At 36.2% G+C, this 13,905-nt stretch overlaps 1 protein-coding gene across 1 annotated transcript in view; it reads left to right on the top strand.

The window, feature by feature from the left end:
- The window catches only part of LOC103070658 (synaptonemal complex protein 1-like), a 38,259-nt gene that overhangs the window by 5,887 nt on the left and 18,467 nt on the right, over nt 1-13,905 (top strand). Inside the window, 1 exon segment of the mRNA XM_082931249.1 lies at nt 3,813-3,886. Within this exon segment, the coding sequence (XP_082787375.1) occupies nt 3,813-3,886 (74 nt within the window).

Consider the following 13,905-nt stretch of genomic DNA (forward strand, 5'->3'; position numbering starts at 1 on the left):
GTATATGTTAGCAACTTCAAGACACCCAGGGGTCTTTTTTCTTTTTTAACTTTCAATACCATTTAATGAGATTTGGAAGATATGACTACATTATATTGACCTTTAAAATTTTTTTTGGTTGAGATATAGTTGACATATAACATTATATTATTTTTAAGTGTATAATTGTTATATGTATATATTGCAAAATTATCACCACAATAAGTCTAGTTAATATCCATTACCACATATAATTACAGATTTTTTGTTTTGACAAGAACCCTCAAGATCTACTCTCTTAGCAACTTTCAAATATACAATATTATTAACTATATTCATCATGCGGTATATTACATCCCCGGGATTTATTTTATGACTGGAAGTTTGTACCTTTTAACTCCCTTCACTCATTTTGCCCACCTCCCACCTCTGTCTCTGGCACATCAATCTGTTGTCTGTATCTATAAGTTTGTTTTTAATTTTTTTTTTAAGATTTCACATATAAATGAGACCATATGGTATTTCTCTTTCTTTGTCTGAGTTATTTCATATAGCATAGTGCTCTCAAGTTCCATTCATAATGTTGTAAATGACAGGATTTCCTTCATTTTTATGGGTGTATATATATTCCACACTTTATCTGTCTGTTGATAGTTAGGTTGTTTCCATGTCTTGACTGTTGTAAATAATGCTGCATTGAATATGGGGATGCATATGCCTTTTCAAGTTAGTATTCTTGTTTCCTTTGGATAAATCCCAAGAAGTAGAATTGCTAGATCATATGGTTTTATTTTTAATTTTTTGAGGAGCCACCAAACTGTTTTTCATAGTGGCTGAACCAATTTATATTCCCACCAGTAGGGCATAAGGGTTCCCTTTTCTCCACATCCTCACCAACACTTGTTATCTCATCTTTTTAATAATAATCATTTTGATAGGTGTGAGGTAGTATCTCATTGTGATTTTGATTTGCATTTCCCTGGGAGTTAGTGATGTTGGGCACCTTTTCATGTACCTGTTGACCATCTATATGTCTTCTCTGGAAAAATCTCTGTCCAGATCCTCTGCCCACATTAAAATCAGATTGTTTTTTGCTATTGAGTTGCATGACTTCTTTATATACTTTGGATATTAACCCCTTATCATATATATGATTTGCAAATATTTTCTCTCATTTAGTAGGTTGCCTTTTAATTTTGTTTATGGTTTCTTTTGCTGTGCAGAAGCTTTTTAATTTGATGTAGCCCACTTGTTTATTTTTCCTTTTGTTACCTTTGCTTTTGGTGTTAAATCCAGAAAATCATCACCTATATCAAGGAGCTTACTGCCTATGTTGTCTTCTAGGAGTTTTATGATTTCAGGTCTTAGGTTCAAGTCTTTGATCCCTTTTGACTTTATTTTTGTGTATGGTGTAAGGTAGTGGTCCAGTTTTGTTCTTTTGCATGTGGCTGTCTAGTTTCCCCAACACCATGTATTGAAGAGACTGTCCTTTCCTCATTCTATATGTTTTTGGTTTCTTTGTCATGAATTAATTGACTGTATATCTGTGGGTTTATTTCTGGGCTGTCTATTCTGTTCTATTGATTTATGTGTCTGGTTTTATGCCATTTTGATTACTATAGCTTTATAATGTAGTTTCAAATCAGGAAGTGTGATGCCTCCAGCTTTGGTCTCCTTTCTCAAGATTACTTTGGCTAATTGGGGTTTTTGGTGATGCCATACAAATTTTGGTATTGTTTGTTCTGTTTCTGTGAAAAATGCCCTTGGAAATTTGAGTGGGATTGCACTGAATCTGTAGATTGCTTTCAATAGTGTGGTATTGTGATTTATAAGAAAAAAAAAAATTTGGTCATTCAGATGACCAAAATGTATTTCACGTATATATTTAGTTTTCATCCATCTTTCCTGACTCACAACTCTTCAAACCCTTGGAATTTCCTAAATGTTGAGAGTGAAAAGGTGTATTGTTATGCTAATGGGGTGACTTTTGGACCCCACCTAAGGATAGGGGCCGGTTGCCTGGAGAGCCAACCACATGGTTAGAGGATTGGAACTTCCAACCTCTGGGGACAGGCAAGGGCCTGGAGGTTGAATCAGTTGCCAATGGCTAAAGATTTAATCAGTCATGATTATCTAATGAAGCCTCTGTAAAAACCTGAGAGGTCAGGGTTTGAGAGGTTCCTGGTTGGTGAACATGTGGAGATTTGGGGAGAATGATGAGCTCGGAGAGAGCATGAAAGATTCTCACTCTTTCCTCATACCTTGCCCTGGGTTTGGGGAGCTTCTGGGTTGGTGAATATGTGGGGATTCGGGAGAGTGGCAGACTGTAGAGAGCATGGGAGCTCTGCACTCTTTCCTCATACCTTGCCCTGTGCATCTTTCCCACTTGGCTGTTCCTGAGTTATATCCTTTTATGATAAACCAGTACTCTAGTAAGTAAATTGTTTCTCTGAGTTCTCTGAGTCATTCTAGAAAATTAATGGAACCCAAGGAGGAGGTCATGGGAACCTCTGATTTATAGCCAGTTGGACAGAACCACAGGTAACAACCTGGGCTTGCAACAAGCATCTGAAGTTGTTGGAATAAGGGGAGGGTAGCAGTCTTATAGGACTGAACCCTTAACTTATGAAGTCTGATGCTATATCCAGGTAGATGGTGTCAGAATTGAATTGTAGGACACTCAGCTGTGGTGCTCAGAATTGCTTGTTGGTGCGAGGAACCCCCCTCCAAATTTGGAATTGGTACCAGACTCCATTTAGGTAGTGTGGACATTTTAACAATATTAATTCTTCTAATTCATGGACACAGAAGATTTTTCCATTTGTTTCTTCTTCAGTTTCTTTCATCAGTGTGTTATAGTTTTCAGTGTGCAGTTCTTTTACCTCCTTGGTTAAATGTATTCCTAAGCGTGTTATTCTTTTTGATGCAATTGTAAATGGAATTATATTCTTAATTTCTCTTCTGATAGTTCATTATTAGTGTACAGAAATACAACTGATTTTTGTATGTTGGTTTTGTATCCTGTAACTTTACTGAATTTATTTATTAGTTCTAACAGTTTTTCGGTGGAGGCTTTAGGGTTTTCTATATATAATAGCATGTCATCTGCAAATCGTGACAGTTTTACTTTGTTCTTTCTGATTCAAGTGCCTTTTATTTTCTTGTCTATTGCTGTGGCTAGGACTTCCAATACTATGTTGAATACCAGTGGCAAGAATGGGCATCCTTGTCTTGTTCCTGATCTTAGAGGACAAACTTTCAGCTTTTCATGTTTGAGGATGATGTTAGCTGTGGGCTTGTTATATATGGCCTTTATTATGTTGATGTAGGTTCCCTCTGTACCCACTCTGTTGAAAATTTTTATCATAGATGGATTTTGAATTTTGTCAAAAGCTTTTTCTGCATCTGTGATGTGATCAGAGGTCTTATTCACGTAATTAATGACTTTTCAGAAAATTATTTTATGTTTTGAAGGTAAGATAGCTAGAATATTTCTGGGGTAATTAGTAATGAAAATCCCAATCCTCTCTTCTCATTTTATTTCTTAGGTGAATCTGGAACTGTTTACTAAAAGGTTATTGAAAGCTACTTGGGTGGAAACTTTTTAAGGAGCTTTTCACTTTAAAAGGAGGCAGTTATTAAATCATCTTTGCTAATAGTACAGTCAACCAATTTTTCCTTCATAGTCACTTACGAATGATATGTGATATATATTAAATATTATGATGTTTTAAGAATTTCTTTAAAATTATAACAGTAATGTTTCTTAACTTTTATATATGATTTTGCTTTGAGATAGATTATACTTATGCAAACTCTTTCCTCTGTTTCAGGAATAATGCTACAAGGCATTTATGTAATCTACTCAAAGAAACTTGTGCCAGATCTGCTGAAAAGACAAAGAAATGTAAATATCTTACTCATTTTATATGATTTTATCAATTTATTGTTATTACTTTAATGGTGGGGGGTGGAGAGGGAAACAAATTGTCTTTTCAGTTTTTGGAACCAATTAAAAATTTTTTTTTAATTTTTTAATTTTTAAATTTTTATTTATTTATTTATTTGGCTGCGTTGGGTCTTAGTTGTGGCACATGGGATCTTCATTGCAGCATGCAAGGTCTTTTGGTTGTTGCATGTGGGGTCTTTTTGTTGTAGCACATGGGCTTCTCTCTACTTGTGGCGCACGGGCTCCAGAGCACGCGGGCTAGGTAGTTGTGGTGCATGGGCTGTCTAGTTGCGGCACGTAGGCTCCAGAGTGTGCAGCCTCAGTAGTTGAGGCATGTGGACTCTCTAGTTGTGGTGCGTGGGCTCTAGAGCATGCAGGCTCAGTAGTTGTGGCACGGCCTTAGTTGCCCTGTGGCATGTGGGATCCTAGTTTCCTGACCAGGGATCGAACCTGTGTCCCCTGCATTGGAAGGTGGATTCTTAACCACTGGACCACCAGGGAAGTCCCAGGAGCCATTTTTTATTTGAACAAGTTATATGTGTCTCATACCATTTCTTTATATAAGTAGTAACTAGATTCTCAGTTCTTTGAGCTTTGAAAAGTTCTTCAAGCTTTTTGAAAGATAATATATTTTAAAAGATATATATTTACTTGGCATTTATGGTTAATTCTCATTTCAATTAAAGTGTGATCTTGAGACTAACCTTCTCTTCTGTTTGGAACAACCAGGAAATTGAATCAAGAATGATATATAGCCATGTTCATAATAGAAAATACTGATGGAGGGCTATGCTGAAAGCATAGTGCTTAAGAATAGCAGTGTAGTATTTATGTATAAATAGAATTCTCAAATTTCTTCTAAAGAAACATTTTAAAACATTCTGTTAAGGTTGTAGTATATATGTGAAAGGGCATGTTTTTATTTTATGCATATTTTGATGTTAATTGTAAAGTAGGAATTTTTTTCGTTTTGATGAACAACATAATCTGATTTTCGAAAATAATTGTTTTTGTCTTTGTCATTAATCTGCCATTAGGTCTACTTTGTTGTTTGTTTGTTTCTGCCAAGAATCTGTTGGGAAATACTGTCTACCTGCTTTTTCAGGATAGCCTCTATTTTTCAAATTTTAATTGATACCACACAGCTTCAGAGCTTGGACTGAAGAGATAGATAGCCCTGTGCTCAAATTCAAACTTTCATTTGTTATCTGCTTGACCTTGAATAATTTATGTAACCTCTGACCCTCTGTTTATTAGTTAATAAAGTTCCTCTTAGTGTTGTTTTGAGAATTAAAGTAGTTAATAAATATAAAATGCTTAAACAGTGCAAAGTGCTCAATAAATGTTAGCCGTTATTATTATTTCTAGTATGCAGTATTGCTAGTTATTTTATTCTTGGTCTCTGCCTAAAGTACTTTGCTTTTGCAACTATATATACCTTCCAGAATGTACTGCACCACTATCAGCTCTTCCATGATACCCTGTTTATTCAACTTGCAAGATTTACTTTTCTGTCTAAATATAAAAAGTGGTAAAAAGTATATGGATGGGGTAGAGAGATAGTGTATGGACTGCATTGTAGAAAGTAACCTGGGCTAGAGAGACAAGGCTGCTAGTTCTTTCTTCCATTTAGTTTTAAGCTAAGTCAGATATCAGATGGTGGGAGAGGTTTGAAGAACCTTTTAAACATTTTTAGGTGATCTCTTAAGTGAACTAAAGAGTATATATATTTTTCTCACATTTCTTTCTTTCTTTCTTTCTTTCTTTCTTTCTTTCTTTCTTTCTTTCTTTCTTTCTTTCTTTTCTCTTTCTTTCTTTCTTTCTTTCTTTCTTTCTTTCTTTCTTTCTTTCTTTCTTTCTTTCTTTCTTTTTCTCTTTCTTTCTTTCTTTCTTTCTTTATGGTGACGCCACATGGCTTGCAGGATCTTAGTTCTCCAGCCAGGGATTGAACCTGTGCCCTTGGCAGTGAAAGCACAGAGTCCTAACCACTGGACCACCGCAGAATTCCCCTAAAGAGTATATCTTGATGTGACATGTAGATTTTTTTCCTAAAACATCTTTTATTTATTCTATTATTATTATTATTTTTAAAATTTTTATTGGAGTCTACTTGATTTACAATGTTGTGTTAGTTTCAGGTATACAGCAAAGTGAATCAGTTACACATACATATATATATATATCCACTGTTTTTTAGATTCTTTTCCCATATAGGCCATTACAGAGTATTGAGTAGAGTTCCCTGTGCTATGTAGTTGGTCCTTATTAGTTATCTATTTTATATATAGTAGTCTGTATATGTCAGTCCCAATGTCCCATTTTATCCCTTCCTCCCACCTTACCTCCTGGTAACCATAAGTTTGTTTTCTACATCTGTAACTCTATTTCTGTTTTGTAGATAAGTTCATTTGTACCTTTTTTTAGATTCCACATATAAGCAATATCATACGATATTTGTCTTTCTCTGTTTGCCTTACTTCACTCAGTATGATAATCTCTAGGTCCATCCATGTTGCTGCAAATGGCATTAGTTCATTCTTTTTTCTGGCTGAGGAATATTCTGTTGTATATATGTACCACATTTTCTTATCCATTCCTCTGCGGATAGACATTTAGGTTACTTCCATGTCCTGGCTATTGTAAATAGTGCTGCAGTGAACATTGGGGTGCATGTATCTTTTTGAATTATGGTTTTCTCCAGATATATGCCCAGGAGTGGTGGATCATATGGTAGCTCTATTTTTAGTTTTGTAAAGAACCTCTATACTGTTTTCCATAGTGGCTGTACCAATTTACATTCCCACCAACAATGTAGGAGGGTTCCTTTTTCTGCACACCCTCTCCAGCATTTACTGTTTGTAGATTTTTTGTTGATGGCCATTCTGACCAGTGTGAAGTGATACCTCACGGTAGGTTGTTGTTTTTTTTTCTTTCAGATGGTACATTTTTTTTTTTTTTAAGATACTATAATTTATTTATTTATTTATTTATTTTTGACTGTGTTGGGTCTTCATTTCTGTGCGAGGGCTTTCTCTAGTTGCGGCAAGCAGGGGCCACTCTTCATCATGGTGCGTGGGCCTCTCACTATCGCAGCCTCTCTTGTTGCAGAGCACGGGCTCCAGACACGCAGGCTCAGTAGTTGTGACTCACAGGCCTAGTTGCTCTGCGGCATGTGGGATCTTCCCAGACCAGAGCTTGAACCCATGTCCCCTGCATTGGCAGGCAGATTCTCAACCACTGTGCCACCAGGGAAGCCCTCAGAGGGTAAAATTTTTATTGGAAATACCTGATCTATATTTAAAACTCATACATGTACAGTTGAAAAAAATAGATTCACATACCCAAGTTGTTCCAAACACACTTACAAGTTTTCCAATCACTGAATCAAGAAATGAGTTTTAAGTTTAATTAAAATGAAATAAAATGAAAAATCAGTCCCTCCATCTCATCAGCCACATTTCCAAAGGTCTGTTGCTCACCTTTGGGGCATTGGAGGTCTAGATAATACTGTTAAGCCTAAGTCTGATTATACTGTTGCTGTGCTCCTAATTCTCCAGCAGTTTCCCATCACACTCAATGGAAAAGTCAAAGTCCTGACAGTGGTCCACAAGGCCTTTCATGTCTGCCCCTGCCTACTCTTCCATCCTCATCTCTTGCTTTTCTCCTCCTCATTGACTCCACTCTGGCCACCTCAGACTCTCCAGACCTACTCCCACTTCAAGTTCTTTGTCCCTGCTGGTCCCTCTGCCTGGGATGCTCCCACCCCTCCTCAACATCATCATGTACTGCTCCCTCACTTCCTTCAGGTCTTTATTCAAATACCATCTTCCCCTAGGTTCTAGCCTAGCCACTGTATTGTACATTGATGACCCCAACTCCTACTGACACTTCAATTCCTTTTTCCCTGAATTGTTTCACTCCTGGTCAGTCAATCACTATCTGACAAACTCTAGATTTTACTTTTTTGAGATGTTTATTATCTTACCTCCTCCCGCAATGGAATGTAAGCTCTATGAGATTAAAATTGTTGTCTGTTTATTCACTGCTGGATCCCTGGCCCTGAGCATATCACTTGTTGAATGAATGTACCTCATGGTAGTTTTGATTTGCATTTCTCTTAATTAGTGATGTTGAGCTTCTTTTCATGTGCTTTTTAGCCATGTGTATGTCTTCTTTGGAAAAAAGGTTTTTTAGGTCTTCCACCCATTTTTTGACTGGGTTGTTTCTTTTTTGAAATTGAGTTGCATGAGCTGTTTGTATATTTTGGAGATTAATTTCTTGTCGGTTGCTTCATTTGCAAATATTTTCTCCCATTCTGAGGGTTGTCTTTTTGTTTTGTTTATGGTTTCCTTTGCTGTGCAAAAGCTTTTAAGTTTAATTAGGTCCCATTTGTTTATTTTTGTTTTTATTTTCATTACTCTAGGAGGTGGATCAAAAAAGATCTTGCTGTGATTTATGTCAGTGTTCTGCCTATGTTTTCCTCTAAGAGTTTTGTAGTCTGTGGCCTTACATTTAGGTCTTTAATCCATTTTGAGTTTATTTTTGTGTATTAGGGAATGTTCTAATTTCATTCATTTACATGTTGCTGTCCAGTTTTCCAAACACCACTTATTGAACAGACTGTCTTTTCTCCATTGTATATTCTTGCCCTAAAAATTCTTAATACTTGCCTTATATTTACTGTAAACTCCATCTCTATTCTTGCCGTAAGCCTTTATCTTTGCTATTGTGATTTTCTCTGTCTTTTATTCATTCAACATTTTAAAAAGTGCCTACTATGTGCCATGAAATATTCTAGATGCTGAGGGAAAACAGTAGTAAACAGACAAAATTTCTGCTATTGTGGAGTATGCACTCTTGTAAAGGGACACATATCATAAATGAATAAATAAAATACATGTTGGGTGATGACAACTGCTTAAAAAGAGAATATTTTGGGATAGGGTATTTGGGGAAGTTTTTTTCTGATTAAGTGGTATCTGATTAGAGACCTGAATAAATGAGGGAATGTATCATGTAGCTATTTTGGGAATGAATATTTCAGGCAGAGGAAACAGCAAATGCAAAATCCCTTAGATGAGAGCCTGTTGAATCTTTTCAAGTCATAACAGTGAGGTCACTGTGCTGTTCCTTCCATATTTCTTACCTTTTTTGTATCTTTTGTCTTCTTTTCTCGTTGTGCTCCCTTCAGGATAATTTCTTCTGCTTTCTTCCAGTTCACTAATTCTCTATTTAGCTGTTTCTAAACTGTTTCTAAATTCATCTGTTAGGCCTTAATTTCTGCTCTTGTATTCTCTGGTTCTGTTCTTTAAAAAATATCTGTAGTGTTCCTTTTTAGAGTTTCAAATTCCTTGCAGAAATTTTTAAGCTCGTTTTTTTTTTTTTGTCTCCATGAGCATAGTAAGCTTAGTTTTATTAAATTTTTTGTCCAGCAATGCCAATATCTGGAATCCCTTGGGATCTGTTTCTGTGGTTTGTTGTTTTGTAGATTCTAGTTCTTATTGTTTATCTCATTGTGTACTTCATTATTTTATTTTATTTTTTTTTTGTGGTATGCAGGCCTCTCACTGTTGTGGTCTCTCCTGTTGCGGAGCACAGGCTCCAGATGCGCAGGCTCAGCGGCCATGGCTCACGGGCCTAGCCGCTCCGCGGCATGTGGGATCTTCCTGGACCAGGGCACGAATCCGTGTCCCCTGCATCGGCAGGTGGACTCTCAACCACTGCACCACCCGGGAAGCCCTGTACTTCATTATTTTTGATTGTTTGCTTGAGACTTAGAATGATGTGACATTTTCCTAGTTCTCTGAATGCTGAGAAATGTTAGATTATATCCTGGACATGTTGTGAGATTCTGGGTCCTGTTAAAAATCCCCTGGAGAATGTTTGTTTGTTTATTTGTATTTTAGCAGATATGCAACTCAAGTTTAGATCACAAGTTCTATCTTACCTTTTGTGTGCTGGGGTTCCATTATCAGTTCAGTTTTCAAAGCTTTTGCCATGTTACTCTGTGTCTGTTTCATGTACGCTCCACTCAAGATTAGATTAGTTCTGGGACTTGGTTAGTGATTTCAGAGGGACTTGCTATATTTGCTATATTTGCCTTGGGTCTATCTTGTACATGCACATCCTCCCTTTTCCCTATGGGACTTGTGCCAAGTCATACAAATAATTAGGGAATCACCTTCTCCAGCTCTCTCTAGCATCGCCCCTTCACCCTCAGCCCTACAGGGGTCCCGTCCTCCTGTCCTTTGGTGAGAGACATGGAGTTTCTCCTGGGGTTTTATATGTCCTTGCTGCCATGGCTGCTGTACCTCCACTACTGGAGCCACCTTTGGGGCAGGGCTGGAAGAGAAAAAAAAAAAAGAAAAAAAATTGGGATTTCCTTTTGCTTTTATAGTTCTGCTGGGCCCTTACACTTTAGTAATGCTAGGAGAGAAGGTAGGAAAAAAACTAAACAAACAGGAAACTCGCCTTCACATGAGTCATTTCTTCAAGATTTTACTTTCTTCCCAATCTACCTGCTTTTGCTTACTTTTCAGATTCCTCAAGTAGTTGCTTTATGGATTTCATCCAGAGCTTTTAGTTGTAATCAATGGGAGAGAAAGGCTATAGTGGGCTTATTCCATCTTGACTGACACTGGAAGTTGGTTTAGGTTTTCTGAGTTATAATCCTCAACCTATTCTTGGCCTGTTGATTCATCATTATCTTTTTAGATCTTTGATTCTTTCAATAATTCAAAAAATTCCTCCAGATATTTGTCTTTAGGAGGAAGGTTGGTCTGAATTATTTAGTCATTACCATAAAACAGAGTCCTGGATGCTTTTTCAAAATACAGATCAAATAATGTCACTGTCTAATTTTTTCAGTGGCTTTCCATAATTTTCAGGATAGCATGGTGTTTGCCACTTCCCTTCACCTTGCCAAATGTTTTCACATATTCCACATACACAAGCTCATGGAGAACTACTTGTTAACCCCTAAACAGATTATACTTCTCAGTTTTTGCATATGTTTATTGGCTGATCCTCCTTCCTTTTTCATCTTGTTAATTCATATTTGTCCTTCAAAACTCAGAGTAATTATTACCACCCTTGGGAAATATTCCCTAGTTTTTCACTCTGACTTAGATGCTCCTCTTCTTTTACTTAGTACCCTTAGTATACCTTTACCATGTATTTATGAATTCCTTCAACAAATATTGAGTACCTACTACATCTCACTATAAGCTTGCAGGCAAGGGATCATGTCTTATTTGACTCAGTATATTCAACACTTTGCAGTGTCTGTGAAGATAGCAGGCAATAAATAAATTCATGAATGAATAAGTAAAGAATAAATTTGTTCTTAGATGTACCTTAAAAAAAACAAACCTTTAAATGGCTGTCTATTGCTCACATTAAGTACATTGGAATTCTTTAGCCTGCCATTCGAAGTACTGCATACATTTTTTTTTTTTTTCTGTAGCCTTATTCCTTAATCTAAATTACTTAGTGTTGAAAAGAACTTTAAAGCTTTTTGGTCTATTTACATATCCATTGCTTTAATTCTTTTATAGGAAATTAATAATTTCCTTTGTGACTACCAAGTGGTAGTCTCTTTCCTGTGTTTGAACATATTCAGTGTTGGAAACCCACTAACCCCGAGGCTGTCATTTAAGCACAGCTCTTATTTTTATGTTGAAATCTCTCTCTCTCTCTCTTTTTGTTTTTTTGGCCACACCATGCAGCTTGCAGGATCTTAGTTCCCCACCAGGGGTGGAACCTGGGCCCCCTGCAGTGAAATTGTGGACCTCCAGGGAATTCCCTGTTGAAATCTCTTATACTGAAATCTCTTTGTAGTTTCTCTCTTCTTATTGTAATTCTTCTCCTTAAGGCATACAGAAAAAGTCTAAGCACTTTTTTATCTCTTTAGATTTTTAAAGGTGGTTACTTGTCCTTTCTGAATCTTGTCTTCTTCAGCCTAGGTGTTTCAAGATTCTTTGTACTTTTGTTATTTTGGTTGATCTGTTTGAATATTGTTGTTATATTTAGGAGTCCAGATCTGTATTAGGTAATCTAATGTGTAACTTGACCTGTGTAAAGGACTATTTCTTGTCTAATTGTAGGTGTCATTAATGAACTCTAAAGTCAGCTTATTTGATAGTCACATTGTATTATAGGCTTTAGTGACTTCACTAGTAATTAAAATCTTTCACTTTTTTTTTTTACTTCATTCTTTGCAAGTGCATTTAGATTTTTGGATCCAAATAACATTCTTTGCATTTATCCCTACTGGTTTTCATTAGGCAGACCTGTGTTTTAATCATGTACCACCACTTATTATTTTGGGATCCTAGCAAATAACATAATTTTTCTGTGTCACACTTTTGTTATCTGTGAAATGGGGATAATCACTGTTCCATTTATCTATACCTAGATTTCGACCTAAATATATAGTATATGTATTTATGCATATATTTTCCCCCTTGCCAGGACTCTGGCATTTTCTTGATCCTTATAACTTACAGTTTTGTCAGTGCAACCATTTGGATCTATATGCACCAGTCTATTTCTTTAGACCAGGAAAGCCTTATGATATCTTTGGTCACTTATTCTGATTTCTGTTTGGGCATACTTATTATTTGTTTGTTGGCCCTCTGTTCTTCATTTCTCTAATTGTTTTAATATTTATTCCCCTACCCCTTCAATTTATGTTTGTTTCCTGTATTAGGAAACAATTTGACTTCTGAAGTATCAGTTCTTTCCTGTTCTGCCTCTAATCTCTAGTTCCTTTGAGTCTCTCATTATCTAAGCCATTGCCCCTTTCCTCCTTACTTATTTTTTCTATTTAATTCACCCCATTTCTTGAATTTCTAACATGGCCTGTTCTTTCTTTATGACTGTATCTTCCTCTTTCACTGAGACCGTATTTTCTTGGTTCTGTTGAGAATACCAAATAGTTTTCTGAAATTTTCATCTGAATTCTCTAGAGTTCATTTTCAGAGATAGGCTGTTCCTTTTAACATCTTTCATGTTCCCTTCTCTTTGTTTGACAGTATTTTTTCATAGGCCTCGTGTAGGTTTTCTAACCATATACATCATTGAAAAAAGCAAGAACTATCTAGACTAAATAAACAAACTAGGTGATAAACTGAGCTTGGTCCTAGTATAGTGGTTGAATCCTCTTTTTATATTTATAGTTGTACGGCAGGTCACTGAGCAATTTCTAATGTTTTCACCTTGCATGGCTCTACTTATGGTAGCTGAATCTCTTTTCTGTCCCTTCTGTGTGGTTTTCTTGTACTCTGATAAATTTTGTAGAATATATGATTCTGAGTGATTTTAGTCAACAAACTCAAGTATGCACAAGATTTTTATGTCTTAAAATGTTAAAAAATCTTAATTTTTAAGATTTTTTATATCTTTATATTTTTTATATTTTTATATCTTTTTTATATCTTTTATCTTAAAGCCTTCATTCTGCTAGCATGGAAGAAATTATCTCAGTAAATTTGGGAATTTTTCTTCTTTCCCTGGGATTGTATGTAAATTTGGGGGTGCCCATATAATACCATGTGGTAGAGAGGGACGTTTGTTTCTCAGTCATCTATCCTCTGAGACTTTTCATCATTTCGATTGGTATTCAGTTATTTGTCCACATAGATAGTTGGTGAGCTGCTCCTCATACCAGTCCTCAGGGCCTATTCAGGTATGCTGGTTCTCTGTGCTTTATCCCACCATGCTCAGTTGCACAACATGTTGGAACAAGGGAAATTGTGAAGCTGTTTAAGGCCTTACCTGTCTATATATATTTCACAGGCATTTCTTCTCAGGTTTTGTCATCTTCCTAGAGTTATACTGAAGAAAGAAAAAGACACAGCCCCACTCTACTCTTAGTTTGCCCTAACTCTCTGGGATTTCTGTGTTCCCCAACCCTGAAGCTTAGCTTGGTGAGGGTAGAGGGCTACAGAACCCTTTCTTTTTTTTTTTTTTTTTTT

This window comes from Lipotes vexillifer, unplaced genomic scaffold (genome assembly GCF_000442215.2).
Source record: "Lipotes vexillifer unplaced genomic scaffold, Lipotes_vexillifer_v1.1 scaffold1029, whole genome shotgun sequence".
Taxonomy (NCBI): Eukaryota; Metazoa; Chordata; class Mammalia; order Artiodactyla; family Lipotidae; genus Lipotes; species Lipotes vexillifer.